Genomic DNA, 24,628 nt, shown 5'->3' on the forward strand with positions numbered 1-24,628 from the left:
TAACTCTGCCATTGCTATTTTGCCTTTGCAATCATTTTTAATGGGGATTGTTATTATCTATATTTTATATGTTGACTGTTTGCTGGATTTATATTACATTTCAAACTGCTTACTAAAACTCAGGGAATGATGACTGAGTTCCTCTTAAGCATACCACATATGAAGTATCCAAGTATGCAGTCTCTCTCTGAATTGAGGCCCAATACTATGACATATTCCATGCAGGGGACTGTCCAGAATATGAACGGATAGAAATGGTACTTTGTGAGGGTTTCATGGCAAAAAATCTACAAAAACAATAAGCTGGCTGTCATATCATTTTAAAATGTGTATTACTGAACTATGTGCGATCTAACATTTCACTTTCTGTGGTTTTTGTTCCCTGCCTGGAATCTTACCATCACCGCAACCACACAGGACAGAGGTTTCTGGGATCGGATCCAGGCAGGTAAATATATTATCAGTTGAGTCCTCATACAACTGTGTACCAGGCATCCTCTTCAGTGGACCAGAATATTTTGTGGTAAAGGAATGTCAAATTTACTGAACGTAGAGATGTGCAGAGTTTGGATGCTGTTAAAGCTAATAGATAACTGGTGATTCTACATCAAATCTTTGGTGATATTATGGGGATCGCTGCACAAATTTATAGCTAGAACCTTGGCAGTAACATGGTCTCGTATTACAAAATGACAAAACATTTTCTCACATTGGCTCTTGTGTTGAGTTAAGTTACGGAATCGACTGAAGTTACAGCTTGACATTTACAGAAATCCTGGCATTACCCATAAAATGTCAGTGATAAGCTCTAACGTAAAATATGCAAGCCAGGGTAAATGGAAGAAAGAAATTAAAGGAGATCAAAAAGGAAAAAGAAAAGTTATTGTTGTTGATGTGGTTTTAAAGAAATTAATGATGGAAAAGGGAGAAGAAGGAGAAGAGAATGCTAATGCAGAGAGCAGAAGATGTTTATTTTGAAGCCATGAACAAAAGGGTAGATATTAAGAGAAATGGGAAGGAGGAAGATGAGGAGAGAAGAACCACATTAGGATGATGAAGAGAGTGGTAATCTTCCTCACCTGAAGAGCAGTAGAACTGCCTGAGGGAACGTCTGGAAATTGTTGTTCCTGTTGATCTGCGTGTGGTCCCGCAGCGCTATCTTACCAAACATCTGTACAGGGGGGAAGTAAGTAGTCACAGCACACAACATATGATGTCAGCGTTGACAAGAGGAAGTCAATCAGAATTAGACTGGCTGTCCCCAGCAAATCAAATCAAAGTGTCTCCTGCTCATCATCAGCAACACAAAATATACAACAGCTTGTAGAAAAGACAGGAGGACAGACAGATAGAGGAGGTAGAGAGACAAAGACAGACAGTGACTAGACAGCAGCATCTAGAGAGGGAAGAAAAGTAGAGAGGGAAGAAAAGTGGAGAAGGACGATGTGACCGAACAGGATCTCTGGATGACAAGACTCCAGGAGGACAGACACAGGACGAAGGCTTGCTAAAGGAGAGATGGAGAGACAATAAAAGAAGACAGAGGGAGGGACAGAAGGAGACAAGATGACCGCTTACCTGCATGCCTATGACTGCGTATATGAAGAAAAGCATCACTATAAGCAGAGCTACGTAGGGCAGAGCCTGAAGAGGAGAGAGACACATCAGTGACAAGTCGTCTACAGTATTATCTTCCACCAAGGCAGGAGTTCATTCACTTTCATTCAAATCTCACACATCTATTTACTTTACAACTGATTTAAGAAATAATTGCTAAAAAAAGGATTGATTAAACTCAGACATGTATTTTACAGTTTTTAGTTTTTCAGATTAGCAGCTGTAATATGAAAAATGTTTTGGTACTTTATGAAATGAAAGTGAGCTGTGCTGCAGCCCTGTGTGGCACAACACCAAAAACAATCCAGGACAAATCATCTGACTTAGGAGTGAAAAACAAACTAAAATACAAACTGCTCTCTGAGTTTAGTCAGGAGACCAGCCCCAACATATTGTACATGAACTAAATATGGGCAAAACATGTATGTCTTCACCTGGGCAACTGTGTGGAACCGAGCTCCTGGCTAAGGTTGCCCTTGTGCCTGGGAGAGCAGGCCAAATCATTACAAATAAATAAAAAATTAAAAGTTTTATTTTATGTCAGCTTTTTAACAAAACTGATATATAAAATAAGGATAAAGGTTACAGTAAACTTAAAAAAGCTTATTTGTATTAAGTTCAGTAACATAGTCATGACCACTGCTGATTTTAAACTTAACACAAAAGGTCTGGGTTTTTGCTGGATCCCCAATGTTTCGAATTTCAGTGACTGCAGCATTGCATGAAGTGGCCCATCTCAGCTAACACAAGAGAGAGAGCAGATTATTTTCATGTCCCCATAACTCACTATCAAATGATTTCATTTTTTGGTGGAGTGCTTCGTAAAACTTATCTACTGCTTAACCCGCCTACAGGTAATGGTGAGGTTTCAGGGGTTAGTCGTAGGGTATTTGAGAATAAAAAGAGTAGAAGAAGAAGAAGATATGGACAAAGACAAGAAGAGAAAGGAAAAGGAGGAAAGAGGAGAAAAAAGAGTGCTGGTTAAGGTTTTTGAGTTCCTGGCTATTTCCCAACTTCATGTCCCTAAACCCCTTCCTGCCTCTACAGTGAGACTCCTAAACCCCCTCTCCGTTACCTCACACCTTCCCTCTTTCTTTCCCTCCTTCCACATCATACTGTAGGTAAACAGACAGAACAGTCATGTGTCCCATCCCCCTGACTTCCTTAACAAGTAGGAGGTGGAAATGAGGAGGGATGAGGCAAGGAAAGGAAAGGTGGCTTGTGAGACTCCATCAGGCTGGATTTACACAAGAAGGAGGATATTTTTAGCTTCATGTGACTCAGATCTGAAATTACGACATGATTTATATTTATAAACATTAAATGAGTCTACTCTGGGTTAATTACGCATATAATCACACCTTGTTTAAACTATGAAATTGTAATACCTGCAACAGGCAAACAATCTTCAAAATCACTAAGCTAAGTTTGGCATTGTCATTTAGTTTAAACAGAACTACGGTCCACAAGGAAGGGCACCAATCAGGGTCACATTAAGGTTAAAGCTGCACTTTTCCTCTCCCATTTCTGTCCTGTGTAAACCCAACCCCCCTGCTCTAGCATGTTGTGTCCGGTTCTCCCCTCACTTGGAAGGATTTGATGAAGGTCCACAGCAGGGTCCGAATCCCTTCCCCGCGAGACAGCAGCTTCACCAGCCTCATCACGCGGAACAGCCGGAAGAAGGTGATGGAGATCCTGGCGGTCTCTTCAGAGTTCTGCAGTCCCTTTTGGTGGGGTTTGGTGTTTTTTTTGTTGTTGTTTTTTTTTTTTTTTTTTGAAAAAACACAGGACGCATGGGGACACATGCAGATGGGCAAGGGAGGGAAACACACACACACACACATACATATACACACAAACACAGTTAAAGACGATCATACAAACATACATACATGCATATGTACACACGGACATATGCAGAAATGTAGACGTACCAACATTTGTATGCATATTCCCACCCACACATACACATGTTGGTGTAAATATAGATGACACACGCGCATCCACAAACAGACACGCGCACACACGCACGCACACACGCACACACATACACACTGAGTTAATAAATGGAAATCTGCGTCCAACAAAATCCCATCAAAATCAACTGACAAAAGAGATCTGGGAGAGAATCGGGCAATCATGCTTATTTTTGTGGCTTCGTGGAAAAATCACTTGGCAACAAAGAGATCAACTGATCATCCCTCAGCTTCCGGAATATACCTGCTCTAGCCTCTGTTCCTCCTTATAAACTAGATATGTCCAACCAAGTGATCATACAGGAAAAAGTTACTATACAGCAATCACATGAACTCTCTTTAAAGGAAGCTAGCTGAAACATCAACATCACCACAAGAGCTGTACTAATTAGACTTCAGTGATATTACTAAAATCACAGCACTGTGCTGTTCCTTCTACCTCACCTCACTGCTGTCATTATCATGGAGAAGAAAGCATTCTTGGTTGTTGTTTCTATATCCTATTACAGGTAAATCCAACATTGCAATGACATTAGTTAAACAAGCATTAAAACAAGCTGAAGGATTCATTTAATTTGCACCAGTATGGACTAAAATTCTAATAACTGAGACTGGGCTGGAGAGACTTCCATCGATGGAGGTAAGCTTTTTCATAAATCACTAACAATTCACAACGGATGCAGTACGAAAATCCTAGCCTGCAGGCAGATTCCTGTTTCAATAAATCATGCAGGCAGGCTAACTGTTTGTCTGTCACAAAGAAACCGGCCACCTGGAGGAACAATCCAAAGATGACATTCAGGTGGATAAAGATAATACTGCCAAATGCAGCCACTGCCAGGTAAAAAAATAATATTTTCATGGGTGGCAAATATCTTCATCTCCACCTTCTGTTTACTCTGATCTTCTAGAAACTATTTTCACCCCAGCAATCTTTGTATTTGCAGAGCATCTTGCTATGAACATGCAATATTTGGCCTCTCAAGGCATTTAAGAAATCCATTATTTGGTATCCTTTAGAATTTTTTTTTTTTTTTTTACTCAAAATATGCCATGGCAAAGTTCTTAAGTACAAGATTGAGAGGCACTATAGCTTTCTAACTGTCTATTGCCCCAGTAGTCATCCAGAGGAAATAACTTCATGATGAAATATTTAGCCATCTTGCCGAGTGCTATTCTAATACAGATTTATTTATTTATGCTGCTGCTCCTCGTTCTCTGGGACAAAAAGGTTGAAACACAAAGGCAACATCAGGGTTTTTCTAAAGCATGATGCAGTTAATACAGCAGCTAAGGATCCAGTATATTATTCACAATTACACCACAAACAGAAGATGAATCGTGTGACACCAAAGATACCAGTTCATACACGTACCAAATAATCAGCAACCATAACAATTATGCAAAACATGACCAAAAAAAAGACCAAAAAACATTTAACTACTCACTTCCCCTCAGATGTACCACTATGCATAGATTAAACTTGACCACATACAATGCAGCATTTCTATCTTAAAAGTGTAACCAGAAATGTGCCGCACTACATCTTTCTTCACTGTAATAATCAAACGTAACCCCAAAACACAACATCAGCCTCTATGAACTTTGATTCTGTTTTTGCCATTTGTGTTTTTCCAAGAAGCCATCAATTCTTAATGCTAATGCCACAGAGAATACAGTGTGCTCCTAAAACGAACTTGCCATTCTCCACACATCTTACTGCAGTTTGGGAAAACAGATATTATATGTTACTTTTCAACAGAATCTGGTTTCTAAAAGGTTGTAAAGAAATCAAAGTTTGGTAAATTCATTACATGATATTCATTATTCTATAGTTCTGGGATACTAAAGTTGAAGTTCTTTCTATAGGTAGAAGTCACATTTTTATGTTGTAGTGTTGACAAGTAACTCAAGACATGAGTTGTCCCAAACTCCACGGGCAGATGTGCTGAAAATGACATACAGTTCTGAGGAGTCTAAATCAAAATTTTGTACTGCATGTAATACCACAACTGGACCACAGTGGGCACAATTGCACCATTGAGAAAGTGGGGGCAGTGATCGGGAGAGGTACAGTTACAGTAAGTGTAACAGAGAGAGAGAGAGAGAGAGAGTAAAGAAAGACTGAAGATGAAGAATAGTTTGAATTATTCCAGAGACATCCAAACAAATTGTCTGATTCAAAGGCAGACGGACAAATAGATAAACAGACAGACAGAAAGACAGACAGATAGACTGTTAGATGATAGATAGATAGATAGGTAGATGGCAGGCTAGTGGAGAAGAGTGGAGGAAAGAGAGACAGCGTGATAGCGTGACCATGATGGCTTGCACCAATGACGAAGCACTTAAGATACCACACCCATAAGGGAAGGGGGAGCAAATTGCAAGCCATGGGGGAGGTGGGGGCAGCGGGCGCCATGGCAACAACAATAGCCACTCAAGGAAAAGTCACAAGACTCCAGTTACACTAGGCCTACACAATACAGTGTCCTTCACCATACATACATATATATAAAGATGTAAGAAGGACAAACAACAGCTATATAAATATTAGTCTGGTCATGCTGCATTAGATGATAGCAGGAGCGATAGAGAGGAGATGACAGGACCAATGAGAAGCCAAAAGTTTTGGATCATACCATGGATGGCGTAGCAGAAGGAGGGATGGAAGGATGGAGGGATGGAGGGATGGTGGAGGAGGTGGGGAGGCGGACGAGGTTACCGTCGGAGCGTACCATTGGCCTTACCACAGGGGGGTGAGAGGAGGAAGAGGAGGAGGAGGAAGACGAAGAGGAGGAGGACGAGGACGAGGAGGAGTCAGCTGGCTTTAAGGAAAGGCAACAAAGATCAGCACCAGAGCAGCGCCTTGCTGTGTGTGTAAGTGCGTGCCACTGTGCATGTATTTGTGTCTGCTTTTTTGTGAAAAGCAATTAGAATTTAGCACTTGCCCAGACAAAATACCAGGCTAGTGAATGTTCAGTCTGATCAACCATCACATGGTGGAAAGGTGAAAAAAACATAATTTCCTCTGGGCCAGGAGGGAGATTTCTGTGAGATATTACTGCATACAGAGACTGGCCTCATCCTCTGTGAGGGCTACATCAGGCTGAATCACTTGTCAAAATACTAGAAGATTGAAACATGGAGGAATATTGGGAATATTTCTGTCCCACATCTTGAGGGTAAAAAATAAAGAATGATGGTCTGGGGCAGCCACAGAGGGGAAAAGAGCTGAAAGTGTATGCGTCTATGTGAAACATTTATATGTAGTGCCTATGTCATGTGAACTCGTGGATCTGTCTGTATGGTGGGGGATAGAGTGGCGCGTCTGTAGCTATCTGTTTTTCTTTCTGCCAGCTGAAGCTACAGTATAGTAACAGTGGTTGAAGCTTTAGTCTAACTAAGGCAACGTTTACCAAATGCATCTTGGCATTAAAGGACAATGCCTGCTTTGACAATGTGTTATTCAATCCGATCTTTGACCTGAGAATAGTCAAGATCTAACTGAAATTAGAGGGGTTTGGACCTTGTGAAGTAATTAAGTGAAGTACCTTTACTTATATATGTTGTTTGTGGTCCAGTAATTGTCAACTAACCAGACCACAGCTTTAATCTACTTTCAGGTCAAAGAGGCATCAGAATACCACAATAAAAAAGACAGGAAGTTAAGATCATCTCAGTCAGTTTCACTAATGACAAAGATGATTTTATATGCTTGTGGAAATTGAAGCCCATGGGTATTTAAATAATACCGAGGAGGACAAATAAAACATACTGTAGGCAGACACCCATGGGTCATCCCTTTTTTAGACTGCTGGGAGTGATAGATCAACAAGTAGTTCAATCTATGACTCAGGAGCTGTTCACTCTGCTATGGTAATGGCCCTGGTAAAATACCGTACCACAAAATCATTACTTCTAGTCTTCTACTGGAGTAAAGAAGGACCTGACATAGCATGACTAGCGGTAGGAGCAGGTATGATTATCTTCACTACCAGAAAGGAAGAGGAGGAGAAAGAAAGTGAAAAGAAAGCACGAGAGAGAGAGAGAGAGAGAAAGAGAGAGAGAGAGAGAGAGAGAAAGGGAAAGAATCCAGGAAAAAAATGGGAAGAAAAAAAAATTAAGAATCAAGAAAAGCGGAACAAAATAGAAAGCAGGAAGGAAGGAATTTCAGAGGGTGAGAACATACCAGAGAAAAGGGAGAAGGAAGAAAGGAAGGAAGGAAAGAAGGAAGAAAGAAAGGAAGAATAGGATGAGGCCTTTAAAGGAATTCTAACTGGGCCATACACATCCCTTTATGGTTACAAAGAGTGAAAGGTTACTTTATTTTATATTTACTATTATTTACCATTACAGTTGTGTTTTACAACAATTTACTCTATACCACTTTTCAGACTGACCAGGGCCCAGGACACTAGCAATTTGCTGATTTCAAGATTTAACGAAAGGAGGAGTGGCTAAGAACGCGTGAATTGAGTATATATGTATGTGTGTGTGAGTGTATATGTGTTTAAAGGTCTGATGAAGAAGTGAGGTGAATTATGATGTGAAGGGGAGGAAAGTTGGTGGGAAGGAAAACTGTGGGAAAGACGGATGGAAAGAAGGGAGGGATGAAACAGTGATGGATAAAGGAGGAGGGATACGCAAGACGGAAGGAAGGAAAGAAGCGGGGAAGGAAGATGGTAATGATAAACACACCAAATTAAAACTGAAAAATGGGAAAATGTGTGTCTTTGTCTGTGTGTATGTGTGTGTGAATTACAAAAAGGGCCAGCTGGTTCAATTTAAAATTTAAAATTTAGATTTATGAACTGACAAAATAAATTTTGACCACAGTGGACTTGTGGACTTGTAGGATCTGTACGCAGAGTGTCATTTAAAAAAAACAAACAAACAAGGTCAGTAAAAACAAAGCAGTCAATCTGTAAATAAATACACAGTACTCCTTTCAGGCTGAACTATAGTGCAGATGTGAGTTACTGTAATTGTTGCTCACTGGATTTATGAGCTTATTTAAATTGAAAGAAAGCTGTTTTCTCACATTGCACATCATTTTTCGAGCAAAAATCTCATTAGTTCAGTCAGTTCTGTAGGAAACATGGGTTTCTTTAGAACATGTTTACCCTAGATTTCAGGTTTATACACCTTTTTGTTTCTCATTTTCTTATACAGATGTTATATGGTGTAATACTGCGACATAAAAGTGAATTTTTGTTTAATTTGTAATGTACTGGGATTAAAAACACAAACTACTACTAAACTAAACTACTATCAGAATCATTGTTGAAATATATAACAGATTATGGGTTGACCTCTTTTGGCATATGAAAAGCATGAGAGACCCATGTTACCCAGCTTGCATTTCAGGTGAGCAAGCGGCACCGCAAACCAATGAGAAAGAAGACAGAGAAAGAGAGAGATAAACATCCATAAATGAAGAGTTAAGTAAACTGAAAAACCTCAGAAAGAGAAGAAGAGAGATGGAGAGTAGAAGAAGAGGCATTCCGAAGAGAGAGAAAGAAAAAGAGAAATAGATGCAGTCCATACTGGCATCGTCTGCAAGACACCGCTCAGAGCAAACCACTACCAATCTGTTCACACTACTTCTACTCAAACCAAAACCAAAAACGGAAAAGAAATCATAAAAGGTTTAAGAAGCACCCGCAGGTTGCTGGGGAGATTTGGAGACCCAGGATTAAGGATGTATTCTGTTTCGATGACCACAAAAAATGCAGCTAATCTAAGTCAACAGTCACCCAATTGAGCAGAGACGTGGGTGCACTCAAACAAGATATTTTGGCCATTTAGTATTTAGTAAAGGCAAAGTGATAACATTTTAAAAGCTGGCCTGTCACTGCATTTCACTGTGCACTTTGGAATGCAGTGAAAGAGAGCTATTTGTTGGCAAACTGCTCCTATTACTTTCCAATTGAATTACCCGGTATTTTAAAAAGCATTCACTTGTGCTTAAGCACCTGATGAAATGCAGTAGCAGGCTAAAATTTAAAATTTGACAGGGTCCCAGTTCAAAAACAATCAAGAGTTCTCACAGGAGTGAAGTGCGGAGGGTTTCTTAAAAAAGAAAAAAAGCACAGGTAGCTTGGGCATCTCATCACCCAAATCATTAAAAACCACCAAAGAAGAAAAAACAAAGACTTGGGGCATGCCTTTAGGTTAGAGGTGAGAAAGAAAATAGTGAATCATTCAGAAAGAACTGCAAACCAATCATTCAAATCAATCAAACCAAACAAAGGCAAACTCCAAACAAAGTGTACAAAATCAGTGACTTGTATAGATGACAAAGATGTATATCTCTGGCCCAACAAACCTCAGTATAAACGTGTCTATTCAATCAGTGGTTAAATATTGTCATCTCCCAGCAGACATTTTATCTGTCATATTGATTTTTTTCACCCTGATATCAAGTTTATATTTTTCCCTCGCTATATACAACTATACTTGGCTTCAAGATCTGATAAATTTGTTGTCTGCAAGGCAACAATTGGATAGAAACATTGATGATACATTTGTGATTCCCCTTCATCAAAACCCTGCATAAGAAAAACTGAATACAACATATAATATTCAGGTACAGTTTAGAGTCTTGTTTATAAGCAGATTTGTCAGCCTCTCATGGGGACAAATGGATTCCCCCTTCTAAAGGCACAAAGCTCATACACCCCTGGGATACACTAACCTTATTTGTATGCCTGACCAGAGCTGTCTGAGGTGAAGCACATTGCATTCCACCAGGGGGGAACATACTGGTGTACAGGTAAACATATCCTTTCTGTGCTTCATGTCCTCCAACCAAACCAGCAGTGTGGTTACAGTAGAGACTGTGGGAGGATTTCAGTCAAACCTACACTTTACCTGAATCCCCATGTAGTTATCTGGGTTTCAGTAGAAATTGGCTTATAACTGATGTGACATAATCAAAAATTACATTTATTTGCTTTCTTGCTGAGAAATTGGACAAGAAACAATAACCTACAATTAGCACTTAATTGTAGGGTATTAAAGTACTGCATTTAGAAGATGATCCACAAAAACAAGATGCTGTTTGTTTTAACTGATTTGTAGAAACCAAGCAAAGCTGGTATGTGCATCTTCAGAAGCTGACACACAGCATAGAGAACTGCTTCCACCTACTGAGTTGCCACTTAAGCTACATTCTGTCTTCTGAGGTATGCATTACTTGATGTTTGCTACTGCAGATACAAAGTTTTGCAGATGGGAGGTTAGGCATCAAATGGATAATAGTATACTTTCCTACAAAAACCTCCTTCACAGTATAAAGAATGTTTTTTGTTTGTTTTTTGTGACATTCAGCTCTTTGGCCAGTCTGATCATAGTACAAAATTATTTTCTCCCCAGGGTAAATGAAGTGGAGTTCTGTCCAGCCACACTTTGCAGTTTTGCATGGTTCTCAGACTATTTTTCTGCCAAAGAGCACTTTAAATATCACATGAATAAAACACCAATTATCCCTGAAGTGTAAATACAATAGACACTCAACATTTGACTTGTGTTTGGGATATTCATTCTTATTCAGCCCCATTGTTGACCATAGGGCCTCCATGTCGATAATAAACGAATTCATACATACATTTACATAAATTTCATGGGTCCTGAGTAAATCCATTTATGGATCAAATTGTTCCCAATGTGTGCACATTGCTATTGTGGGACAAAAAAAAAAAAAAAAAGAACAGCTACTTGTATTTTCCTCATTTGAATTTAAAGTTTCCCTGGTGATTTATGAATTGAGAGTTTCATGACCTTGGGGTCAAAACACCATTGTCCAAAAATGAGAATCTGCATTCATTCATTCTTCCCAGAAAATCCAACATTTGTAGAAATGTGGATCTTTTGTCAAACAAAAATTGAACTCTGTAACAAGGACATTACATTTAGTACCGGGCCTGGATATACCACCTTTATATCTGTCATGCTATACAGTGTCCATCATGCCAAGGGAATGGACACTATCCCCTGTGGCAGTGATAAAATATTTACTAAACCCAATGTGAAACCAAACCAAGTGCTGGGACAATGCAATAAGTTCTACTGACAAATGCAATAGTTTCTGATGCTTTTGATGCTCAGCAGACTGAGGCATATATACCTATCTCAAGCAGTTTCAAATATTAGAAAATTGAAACAAAATACTAGTAATTACAGAAAAGAAAGTTTGGTTTGCAGCCCTGTTACACTGCTGAATATTTAATGAGTGACAAGGTACAGGAATGGGAAGGGGAGAACATTGAGAAAACGTGGGAAACAAGTTGTTTTGTCTGGCTCTGTTGTTATAATCATTACATTATAACAAATAATATGATGGAGGAACAATTACTGGCCATGCCAAAAGGTATTCAGATGTTGAGGGAAAAAACTATAGAAATTAGTTTTTCATATGTTTTAAATTACACACACCCTTCAAAGGGCACTGTGCTCTGTTTTGATTGTGCTACATCAGGCTGTTTTCACTGCCAGACTTATTCAGCCGTCTTTAATTTCAAATTTTGTGCAGCTGAAGTTTCCTAATCATTTGAAAACATGCGAGATGGGTACGGGCGCTCGGTCTGTTTGTGTGTGTGGGAATGGCAGAGCAGGCAGGAAGGAAGGGAGGGAGGGAGTTGGACTACTTACGTTAACCTCAGTGATCGCTATGTCAACAATGCTACCCACAACTATCAAGGCATCAAATGTGTTCCATGCATCAACAAAATAATGCTGCGTAGGGGTGGGCAGAACAGAAAAACAACAGAAAAAAAGGACAGAACATAAGATATTTTAAAAAATGGGAAGAACATAAATTAAAGGAGAGAAGAGAAAAATAAGATAAAAAACATTATATACATGAGCATTCAAGTTTTTAGTAGGAGGAGAGAGGGAAAGAATCAACAAAATTAAACGGCAAAAAAAGAAAAGAATTCGCAGTCTGAAAGAGATGAACAAGCAGAGGAAGAGCAGCGGCAATCAGCCATGCTTGTCCATGTGAGGAAAATGTCAACAACAACAACAGTAAAGAACAAATTGCAACAAAATCACAAATAAAAAACGCCCCTGTTGCTGCAGTTAAAAAAATGAAAAGGTGTTTAAAGCTGTTTGTGATTGGTCAGTGAGTTAGTTCAGTTAGTTAGGGAATCAAACCTGAGGACATGTCAAAGTCTGACAAAAAAAAAACCCCCAAAAAAAGAAAAATCAAAAAAAAAAAAAAAAAATTCCCAACATTTGAGATACTGTAAGGAATAAGGAAGAAGTACGCAAGACAGAAGCCCTTTGTGTTCAAAGCTAAACCCTGCTTATTTTGCCTCTACTTTATATGAAACCCAGGAAGAAGCTTGTTCTTGCTCAGGAACCTTTGCGGCTCGGGGTCCCCAGAGTGGCAGCGAACTTCTTGGATTTAAGAATGGAGGGAGAGAAGAAGGAGGAGGAGGAAGAAGAAAGAGAGGAGGCAGACAAAGAAGAGAGGGAGATGAAGAGAAAAGACAGCATAACACAGAATAGCCACAAAGGAAAGGAGAGTTGAAGGAAATGAAAGATTTAGAAGAAGTAAGAGGGCACAAGACAGAGAGAGAGAGAGGGAGAGGCAAGGAGAGTGAAAGTGGGCATCGTACTTACGTTGATCTCACTGAGAATGACGTCTATTATGCTGCCAATTACGATGAGGAAATCAAACACATTCCAGGGATCACTAAAGTACCCCTACAAGGGATGAGGTGAGCAGGAGGAATAGGAGGAGGAGGAGGAGGGTAAGAAAGGTAGGTTAGAAGGAAAACAACATCTGCTGCCACTTCGCAGCCCTATTAAGGTGGTATGAGTTTGTACAGTACACACTGAGGAAACTGAAAATAATCAGCTACGCTTAGTAAAAAAACACATGAAAGGACACATTATAATTTTAATTCTAATGAACAGAATCAACGTGTTTCCTTTGCAGTATCTGTTCATCAATTGTAGCTCTGCTCTGTTACAGATGGCGTGTTGGATAGCAGTTATTTAAGTCTTCTGCCTGTATCCTGGGATGATTTTGCAACGCTGTAACAGTGATTATAACGAAAGGTCACTATATTTGCTTAACTAATTGTGGGCAATTCATCATCAGCACTGGTACACAGCGTGTAATAATTAAATACATCTATACAGCTTCATGCCAAACCAGTTTTATTTAGGCTGATAAAATAAAATGATACCATCTGTACTGTAAATAGAGAGCTGCATCTTAGAAAGTTATATTGAACCTAGGATTGTGTTATTTTTTGGTGTAGACACGCTTGCTTGTGCGTACTTCAGTGAACTTGGAATGACAGCCAAGATGTGACAAGAAGACTTTGAAAACTGGCCTGGCACATGGGCTTTCAGAAAGATTTCCATATACTGTAAAATAAATGACATCTCGTTCAAAATTCTGGCTGTTTTCCAAAAGCGCACTTTTTAATGGGCCAGGACAGCTAATGATGTTCCCATGTTTGCACCAATGCTATGCAACGAGATTGGAGGAATCTGTTAGTTACTTTACGTTTAAAGACGGAGAAGGGAAATTTGGAGGAACACTGTGGGTAATGAGATGTGAGGTCTCTACTTTTTTATTTTAGACTGGTTAAACTGTATACTGTAGTAAACCTAAAGAATAACTGTATAACTTTCAACAAAAAAACTTAAAGTTGTACAGTATGCACAAAAAAAATCCCATTGAGTTGTTTGCATCAAACTGGTAAATTGGATGCTGAGAGAAGATCAATCTTACTGATCTGTTTTGGAAAATATTACAAGGCATCCTTGGATACTTGGGTGGTTTAAATGTAGTTGTTTTCGGGTGTAAGAATATTAATGTAAAACCAGAGTTAAACATTAGTCAAACAGAGCTCAGCATCAGTATCCACATGCTGATGTATGGAATGATTAAATTGGACAAACTAAACATACGGTAGATTAAACAGGACTTTCAAAACAGTGAGTTGGGACATAATTTGGGGTTTTGCAGCAACTATTGGGCACCAAAAAAATCAGTGATTCATTAAAGATTTACTCAAATATTCAAACCATACAACACAGTAAAAACAGGAAAAATACAGCAGAACATTAAGAAATCTTTGTAACTGTTGCTGTTCCGTGGCAGAGACTGAGATAGTGAAAGCTGTTAAAAAATTAAAGGCATTAGCATAAATCTTCTCCATAGAGCAAATCTTAGTGGAGCTAATTCCAGGTGTGTGTTGACAGCTGTGATACCTGAGAAGCAAAATTGTTAGTAAGCTGGTCCTCTCTGTTTGACGGCTGTGTAAGGAAAGAGTTTATCATAGTCAAACCACAGAAAACAAGGTACATCCTAAAGTTGATACTCACCCATCCAGTGTTTTGGAAATAATACGCCATTTTCATTAGCATTGTTCAGTATGGCTTGGGAATATGTCATCTTGCTGTACTATAGACTAAATTCATGAAAAAAGACCAACATGTACCAGTTTCACAATTCTACTGGAGAAACCGTGGCATGCTAATTTTTAAAAAAACAGAAGAAGGTTCAAAACTGCATTCAAAAACCTTACAGTTTAAAGTACCCCTTACTTGAGGTAAACATTACATAAAATTATATAAATAATGCAGCACAGCATGATGTCAGTTCCCAAACCCTAAAGGTTGCCCTGCACGATTAAGGGGTTAATTCTAACTGGGGCTACCTATGCCTGAAAATACTACTAGGCATGCATTAGGTTACTCAGGCTAAATGGTCTAAGTAGATAATTACTTTCAAGGGTCACACGAGATATCCATCTTTCAACAGTCCTAATAAAAGGACACATTTTGTAGAATGATGATTTTGATTTTGGAGCTAATTGGAAAAGAATTACATTTTAATCAGTAGTTATTTACCTAATCCTTAGCTCTCAAATACTGATATTTTTGTTGATGACATTCATTGATTCCAACAACTTCCAGCAATTAACTTTACATATTAAATAGAGAGGAATAGAAGGAAAATTCTTCCCACTAAAAATAATGCTGTTTTTCTAAACCTGGGGTAGTTTGAATTGATAGATTAGAATTTGGTTATAATGTACTGATGCGAATGAACATAATGTGTAAAAGTGACACTGGCACTAGGTATCCTGGAGGGAAGGAAAAGGAAAAAAATTACTGGCAGGAGGCAGTTTGATTTCACCTTCATATTTCTCCAGCTCACTTCAGTGTATTAAAGAAGCCAGTCAGTGAGCTGAAGTATCGAGGCTTTATGTGTTTTTGCCGTTGTTTCTTGGTTCAACATAATGTGTAAAAACACCATCAATAATTGGGAATTCTTGTTTGTCTTATACTCATCTTTTGATTTACTACCGGTACTGTGCAACAATAGACACAGGAGTACAACTATAATATTACCCTATTTTTTCACTACAGATTGTGTTCAAAGATTCTGCACTTACTCTGCTGCAAAAGGGGGAAGCATTCCCATCTGTTACTGTTTAAATAGCTGATGCACCAGGAAGTTCTACGATTGGACCATTAAATCCACACATATACTGGTACATAGCAACAACAGCAGGGTAACAAGGGAGCAGTGACATGAAAACACACATGATGCTGTCCACTAATCATATTTTAAATCCATGGTATTGTAATTATCATCTGGTGGAAATCAAAAAGCGATTAGGAATATACAGGACACCATCAGTAAGCAGTCATCTGCAATAAATGTGATTCAATGGCTGAAATGTCTATTCTTCTCACGGGCACTATCTAGTAAAATTTGGAGTAGTACACTGATTTGTCAGTTTATTTCATGTAATCTTCTGCAATAACCTTCTGAATGCAGAAAATGTCATTTTCTGTGCTGCTCTAATTTACTTTACTGTAGTCAATTGTACTGTACTGTGTGATATTCTATCCTGCAGTTAGAGTAGTGGACCTACCCTAGGTTTGAAGGCAATCAGTTTAAGGATCATCTCCACAGTGAAGAGTCCAGTGAAGAGCATGTTGAGGATGTTCATTGCATCATTGAAATTTTTGGTCTGTCCATGATGCTGCAAAGACATGCAAACAACTCATTAATGTCCAAAGAGTGGTAGTTTCATGGGAGTTGTCTTGACTGTAATATTTCCCCATTTTATGTGGGTGTACTTGAATTAGTTTATGAATGTGTACGTGTGTGTGTGTGACGCACCTGCATGGCCAGACAGATGGTGTTGAGAAGGATGAGTGTGAACATCAGGTACTCAAAGTAGGTGGAGTTGACCACATACCACACCTTGTACTGGTAGGGGTTCTTAGGGATGTAGCGGCGCAATGGACGGGCCTTCAAGGCATACTCCACACACTGACGCTGTGACACACACACACACACAGACACACACAGACACACACACACACACACACACACACACACACACACACACACACACACACACACACACACACACACACACACACACACGTGAGTATGCACAAACACTGACATTTCCTTTAAATTTGAATGCTAGAGAATGATAGAGTTTTCCAACTCCTCATCACCCTGTCTGCCTGTACTCAAAACATCATGGAGGAAAGGCTGTAGAATTGTCTTTTGGCAGTCTAAAAAAGCCTCTTCCATCCCAGACTATTCCTCCATCCTCTGTCTATGTTTCCGAGCTCTTTCTAAGACATGGATTGTAACATAGAACATAGCTGTAGGGACGTGGCCCTGCTTCTTCTTTAAGCTTTAATCTCATCTTCTGTATGAACTGCTGCAGCTCCCTCCTGGCTGGACTGCTGAAGTATTTCAGCCCCTAAAACTCATGTTCAGCCACTCCACATTCTTCCATGTCTCACCCCCACTGCCTGGCCTCCATTCTTTCTCCCTTGTGCCTCCTGAATGACAAAATGACTTTCCCACTTCAGTCAGAACAGCTGGGTCACTCTCCGTCTTCTACTGTAGCCTGGAAACTCATATTTACTATCTATTTAACTGATAAACAAGCATAAAACTGTAGTTATACAGCAAAGATGTGCACAAATTCAGTAACAACTATGTATAAAAACACACACGAACACTACCTGGTTCTTGTCCAGCTCACAGTTCTTATATTCTTGCTCTCCTTGCTCCTGGAATGTGACAATGACGAAACCGACGAAGATGTTCATCATGAAGAAGGCAATGATAATGATGTAGATGATGAAGAAGATGGAGATAACCACGCGGTAGTTGTAGATGGGGCCGACGTCCTCAGCGTGAGAGTCTATCGCCCGGTACAGTAACCTGAGGGCAGGCAGGAGAGAGAGGGAAGATTCATTGAGTGACAGGAGCTAGGTTGAGAATGTAGGACAGTAAGAGGGGGAGAAGAAAGCCACTTAAAACTCAATTGTCTTCAGTAAAAAGCTTCAATTAGCAGAAATGTTGTGATAGGATACCAAGACATTGCTGAAAAACTGAAAAAGCAAGCACACAATGTATATACAATATGCATATCCATATATATGTGCATTATGTTTGTATGCAGACACACACCCTGGCCAGCCCTCGAAAGTAGACACAGCAAACAGAGCCATCATGCCCTGCAGGACATCATCAAAGTTGAAGTCACTGTTCTCCCACACTCTCTGGGCTCTTTCAGGCTTCCCCACATCGCCATCCTTATACATGATGTAGGAACCCCTACAAATACAAGTAGACGCACACACGCACACACGCACACACACACACACACACACACACACACACACACACACACACACACACACACACACACACACACACACTTTTGTTTCATCCAGTGGTTAGGCTATAAGGGGGAGATTTACAAGCTTGAGCACACGAGGGATCTCTTACCTGCACTCTGCCTGTGTCTGTTTTGAGCTGTCAGTACAGTAGAAGAACTTGCCCTGATGGAAAAACACAGAAATGTAGTTTTGTATGTTAGTAATACAAAAAAACAACAACCCATTATCACAATATTAACACTGATGACTTCCCAGAAGGACTGCAGACAACTCCTTCTAACTCTCTCCTCTTTACCTTAAAGAGTTGTACTCCAATACAGGCGAACATGAACTGGAGCAACGTGGTGACGATGACAATATTGCCGATGGTTCTGATGGCCACAAACACGCACTGCACTACATGCTGGAAAACACACCAGAAACGACGTCAGTATATGTGTGTGTGTCTCTTCTGTTAGGAAGAAAGTAAGTGTGTTTCATGTGTTGTGTGTCTTTATGTGTGAGTGTGCTAACCTTTAGTCCCTTGGCTCTGTTGATGGCCCTTAGTGGTCTGAGAACTCGCAGAACCCTCAGGATCTTCACCACATTAATTGCGCTGGACCTGCAAAACATATGGGATTAAACTACTGAACCAGCCAATCTGATTTAACAAACGTTTTACTATTAAGACATATTTGCATGGTTGGAACAACACACTTCCCAGGAAACTTTCGATAGCATCTGTGTTTAAGATTTTGAACACAAACCCAACAACTGCCAACCATCAAGTCAACCCAACACGCAAGCTAAGGAAATTAAAATGACAAATATACAAATAAACTGGATATGAGAAGCAAAATCGTATCTGAACCTCAACAAGAAAAACTGTGCAAAATAATGCTGAAAACATTTGAACAAGAAATTAATGAAAATAACCTTTATTCTCTTTAAAGACAGGTAAAGGTGGCATTAAATTGTGCAAAATCAAGAATATATTTTTACTCAAAATATTATCTTTACAGAATGTATGCTGAAAAGCAATGAAACACGTTTCAAACTACTCTTACTACTATATTTATTACCCCAGAGTTTTAACAGGGGATTGGAAGAGATGTTCATTATTCTCAAGAAACCAAACATCTTTATTTAGCTAAAATCAGGTGGTCAAATAAAAAAATGGATTATACTCTAGTTTGGTAATTTAAATAAAAAAATCATTTAAAATCTAAAATAATAATGATATACTTGTTTTATAAAATTATCATTTGGAGTGATAGCACCTATTCTGATAAAAGGTTTCTCTATAAACTACACTAGATTTTTAGTAAAAAATATAAATGTAATACAGTACAACACAAAACTTACACAAATACATCTGATACATAGACAAACATACACAAGTACAAAACACACAGAACAACACAAAGACACAAACAGACATTTACAGGCAAACAGAGCTTTATTGTGCTGTAAAGAGAGTGTCACTACAAGCTAAAGGTCAAGTAAGAGGTTACATACTAAACAAAAGAATCAAATGAATACCTTGACATTTTGAATTTTACAATAAATGTTTGGAAAAAGCTTGAACATTGGTTCTTCAGCAATCTGAACTAGGCTCTACGAGTGTAAATCATTCTAATTTATGTCTACAGGTATCAAACATGCTAAAAATCTAGCCTGCCAGTATAATATTCTTTTAATTTCAGTGAGGAAGGTAGATAAGACAGTTGTTCAGTTAACGGAAGAACAAACACAAAAACCTTTTCCCATGGTTTGACAAAGGCAGAAAGAAAAAAATATATTCAAAATGTCAATGTATCCTTTTAAGGGAGTGACTTTTTAGATGGTTATGGGGGTGATTTAAAGGAAGGGACATTACTCTGTGTTGACTTTTAAACAGAAAGTAAGGAAAAGACCCGTCGCTTAACTTTCTACACAGGAAGGTAAAGTTTAAAGACAGTTAAAGGTAGTTCACGTGGAGCAGGATGTTTTCAGTAACACATCACAGTCAAACCAGCTGTGAGCATATCTTTTAATGATAGTACAAGCCAGACAATGTCAACTGAATTTTGAACATAACTTTTAAATTTGGCAAAAATGTAACTTGTATTTTGTGTACCCTTAACTTACTGAGGTGACGGGCATGAAGAACCTGTTACTGTACATTATTTACCTGGTGAGGATGACAAGAAGTACTCTCTAAGATAGATATTACGTCTTCGGATATTGTTTTACATTGGCCAAGTTGGCATAGTTTTATCATGTCTGCTGATGTTAGCCATATTTCATGCCATCCAGACACATAATGAAACTATTCAGTGTGAGAGCACAAACAAGTGATCTGTCATACCAGTATTGAATATAAAGAATGACTTTTTTATTGTTGTTATATTATTTGATCAATGCATTGTGTAGATTAATACTTAATTAGACAGATAACTAATTATTGGGTAGTAATAATAGTAAAACTGCATCACAGGAAAGGTATGCTAAATAATTAAACAAACAGTCTGCAGGCATTACCAAATGCAGCACCATCAAAGTTAATTTGACTGTGAATCATTAAAGAAAAATCCCACACACTCACTACTTTTAACAGGCAAAAACCACTGAGTTTTAGCATTCAGATGCCATTTCTATAGCCCAGGAGAGTTCAGTTTATCCAGAAATGTGAGAACTGAGTCTGACCAGCTCCCAAATTTATTACAAAGAACAGATGAACAAACTTACTACCATTAATTGGATATGAAATTTGACTATAGTATTGGAGGACCCTAGATAATTTACCCAAAGAAACACAGTTTCAAGTTTAAAGGCCACTATGCTGCTGCCTGTAAAGAGGCATTTTGGCATGCACCTAGTGTAAAAGCATACCATGAGTTCATAATAAAAAATCACTTTTATTATCTATACAGTCTAATCCCGCTAAACTACACTTGTCTATAACGTTACAGATTACAGTCTTTGTTTTCTTTTTTCTTGCTTTGAAGGACGCTTTTACTAAACTCTCCAAGACCATAGAAGTACCAAATCAAAAGTGACAGTTTTACACATTTAAGGTGAAGGTCTGTTAAGGGGGGTTATTAATGCAGACTAATATGGACTTACGTCGAGAAGTCTAGTCTATTAAGCATTAGAGACAGAGAGTTTAGTATAGCATATTAAACATCAGAAATATCAAAGCATTCAAGTAGTTATTTGCTACAAGAAGCAGAGAACATTTTCTAATAAACATCACAAAGAGAGAAAGGATTGGGAGTAATGAAGTGTAAAAATTTTAGAGAATAGAGAGAAGTGTGAAGCATGAGGCATAGTGACAAACGAAAACGTATTTCCCGCTTAGCCATTTCAAAATTTTATTTGTGTGTTCTTTGACTGTGTCACATGCAGTAGTCACTATGTGGCTTACTGGTGTTTTAACGTGTGATAACATAAATGTACATTTCATGATACTGTAAGCTACACTAATGTTGCTTAGGATTGTTGCCAAATAATGCAAGTGCACAACACTTTGATTAAAATACTATGGAACCGAAAAGATAACAGCATACAGCATGCATTTCACAAGCATTATAATGCACTCACTGTATTCCAGAGGAGATGAGGGACACACTGACCACCACCAGGTCCAAGATGTTGAAATAGTTTCTACAAAATGAACCTTTGTGGAGGAAGGCTCCATAGGCTGTCATCTGTAGTGATCAAAGTTTATGTTAAAGGATCAAAAAATATCATAGCTTAGTACTGCACATGCAGAGCATATGTGATGGACCACATACAGGGTTACATATCTGCAAATAGTTTCTCAGTGTTTGTTCTTCTGTTGTTTCTTTAACTCCAAAGCGAGAAGGTATTATTGGCAACACAGCCAAATATCCGCTGCCTTTTTGAGGTTTTATTTTTACTCCCACATGTAGAGAATTTGTAAAAAGATTGGGACAACTGAAACTACAGAGAATGCATATTGTAGCACACAGAGAATGTAGGCCACTAATCCTACATTGTAAATACCAAACACTACCTTAAGAATGATCTCTATGGTGAAGAGTCCAGTGAAGACATGATCTGCATAGCCCAAAATCTGAAAACACAACAAAGAGCACAAATGTTTTCAGCCTAGAGACAACATTTCCATGATACTGCCGGACTAATGTACACTACACAATACCATTCCCATGATTTAAAACCACAGTACAACAACTTATGGTCAACTGTCACATGGTCTTGGATGACTCCACAGCATACTGAAATAATAAAGCTGAAGTTCAGGTCAAAGGATAAGGAATACCGATTAGACTGAAATAGACTTTGAAAACAGAACAGATTCTGAAAAACAGGATGAATTATGTCATTAAGGTTTAAGATGAAGGTTAATTGAGTAAACGAATATACAGCAGCCTATACCAAAGCCATGGAAAATACAATAAAACAAATCTTTATTAGCCCCTGGGGGATTTGTCTTACTCACTGAGAGAAGAAACAATGTACAGAAAAAGGATACAGCACACACAGTGCACATTCTCTGCATTAGACTGCAGCTCACAATTATAGCTTCCAACTCCAACAATATAGTGATGCTTTATTAGTGTATACAAATGCAGTGCAGACATATCTTTTTATGAATACAAACAGTACATGTTTTGGGGTTTTAGAGTCTGACTTAAGGCTGACTAAACAGGCTCTGTTGTGTGCAAATTAAGAGGTAACATTTCTTATACTTTGAGCCTGGAGTCCAAAGACACTTGCGTGTGTAAATAAAACACAACTGTTAATGAACTTTCTTGGTTAAATGCTGGTTAACAGAAAGCCTGAGGGTTAAAATTTTTTTTAATCATAGTTTTTTTTCAGTGAGAACATTATAAATACTATAGTGTCAAGTTGCTAGCCAGGCTAAAAAAAAAAAAAAAAGACACACCAAAGCTTAACAGGCGTTTCATATCTTCTTAACGTGAAGTTAATCACAGTTATAGTATTCTGGAAGAAATCTCATTAAGTGTAACAGGCCAGTCACAATAAGCTTTGGCTCCTCTATATGTTGCTGTCAGAAATAATCCATTTAGTACTGAAGTAATGTGCATTGGCAACTAATGATGGCTACAGTGTTTCCTTCTGTCTTTGCCCTAATGTATATTCAGTCTTATATGTGTATTTACACTTTAATACTTGTTTTTTTTTTTTCTTGTTTGTCACCTGGTTTCTGAAGGAGTCATTCTTGACTGGGTCTTCTGCTGCCAGACTGATGCTGCTGAGCAGGATGAAGAAGAGGATGAGGTTGGTGAAGATGTTGTGGTTGACGATCTTATGGCACAGAACCCTGAATCTAGAAAATGAAGTGAGAGAAACGGCGGTAGAGAGAGAAAGAGTGAGACAATCATATTTGAGTCTCGTTACTAAAATAAAAATCAAATAATACAGAAATTAGGATGATAAAATACTGGGAGAAACAGACTGACATGGGAAGAAAGAGGGAGGTATAGAGGAAGGAAAAAAAAATGAGGCAGAACTAGAGTGTTTTCTTACTTGTTGGTGTGGCTGAAGATGAAGAAAGCACGGGCCTCAGGCATCGGAACGGCCTTCTCCTTCAGCTGAATGTCGGAGAGTGGCCGCGGCCTCGGGCCCACTGGCATCTCTGGCTCATCGTCATCCTCATCTCCTGATGGGGGGACATGAACAGGACAGAAAGGGAGGGAAAAAAGAAAAAGGAAGGAAGGAAAATGATGGGAAAAAGTAGAGTTTTTAAGTTGCTGGCAAGTTACAAGTTCAATTCTCCATTCATTGATTCATTTACTCATTTATCCACTCATTCCTTCATGCTTATTGTACACACATATGGTTTGTGGCTGTGCTGCATGTTACCTATGTAATCATTTGCAGGATATGGATTCTTCTCTTCACTCTCATCTCCACAGTAGTCATCCATGTTGATCTACAGAAGGAAAACATTACATTTATTCATCAGTTCATTCATTCTCTGACACTCTTACAGTACTTGCCAACAAGTGCAGTTATTGAAGTCTGCGGCCACTTGAGTCTTTCTTGATGTCTGTATCTATGTGTACCTTAGTAGCAGTGTTGGTCTCTCCATCAGAAGTGATGGACTTCAGCTCAATTTTCTCCTTCCTCTCCTCCTCCAGAGGCGGCTTCTCATTGTCATGACGCTTCTCTGGGCTGGCAAGCCTGGAGAAAGAGGGAGAAACAGAAGATCCTCACCTTAAGAATTTTCCACTTTTCCTGACCCTAGCAGTCTTAGCCAATGTTAATCTGCTGTTTTCTACTGAATCACATATAAATTTACACCGCAACGACATTATAAACACTTTTTAAAATGTTGTATTTTCAATGATGGGCTATATTTCAAT

At 38.7% G+C, this 24,628-nt stretch overlaps 1 protein-coding gene across 6 annotated transcripts in view; it reads right to left on the reverse strand.

Moving 5' to 3' along the window:
• The window catches only part of cacna1c (calcium channel, voltage-dependent, L type, alpha 1C subunit), a 197,515-nt gene that overhangs the window by 12,037 nt on the left and 160,850 nt on the right, over positions 1 to 24,628 (reverse strand). For 3 of the 6 annotated variants that reach the window (XM_040147458.1, XM_040147451.1, XM_040147433.1), the window contains 17 exons: positions 24,329 to 24,446; positions 24,126 to 24,195; positions 23,790 to 23,922; positions 23,460 to 23,589; positions 22,291 to 22,350; positions 21,855 to 21,961; positions 18,804 to 18,891; positions 18,586 to 18,693; positions 18,400 to 18,452; positions 18,079 to 18,225; positions 17,628 to 17,829; positions 16,759 to 16,917; positions 16,508 to 16,618; positions 12,249 to 12,332; positions 3,204 to 3,341; positions 1,579 to 1,644; positions 1,080 to 1,171 (listed from right to left, as the gene is read on the reverse strand). In XM_040147458.1, the coding sequence (XP_040003392.1) occupies positions 1,080 to 1,171; positions 1,579 to 1,644; positions 3,204 to 3,341; positions 12,249 to 12,332; positions 16,508 to 16,618; positions 16,759 to 16,917; positions 17,628 to 17,829; positions 18,079 to 18,225; positions 18,400 to 18,452; positions 18,586 to 18,693; positions 18,804 to 18,891; positions 21,855 to 21,961; positions 22,291 to 22,350; positions 23,460 to 23,589; positions 23,790 to 23,922; positions 24,126 to 24,195; positions 24,329 to 24,446 (1,866 nt within the window). Of the gene's footprint in view, positions 1 to 1,079; positions 1,172 to 1,578; positions 1,645 to 3,203; positions 3,342 to 6,235; positions 6,422 to 12,248; positions 12,333 to 13,223; positions 13,308 to 16,507; positions 16,619 to 16,758; positions 16,918 to 17,627; positions 17,830 to 18,078; positions 18,226 to 18,399; positions 18,453 to 18,585; positions 18,694 to 18,803; positions 18,892 to 21,854; positions 21,962 to 22,290; positions 22,351 to 23,459; positions 23,590 to 23,789; positions 23,923 to 24,125; positions 24,196 to 24,328; positions 24,447 to 24,628 lie in introns of all 6 variants that reach the window. The other 3 variants (XM_040147465.1, XM_040147441.1, XM_040147473.1) reach the window with 2 other exon arrangements.

This window comes from Xiphias gladius, chromosome 2, assembly GCF_016859285.1.
Source record: "Xiphias gladius isolate SHS-SW01 ecotype Sanya breed wild chromosome 2, ASM1685928v1, whole genome shotgun sequence".
Classification (NCBI taxonomy): Eukaryota; Metazoa; Chordata; class Actinopteri; order Istiophoriformes; family Xiphiidae; genus Xiphias; species Xiphias gladius.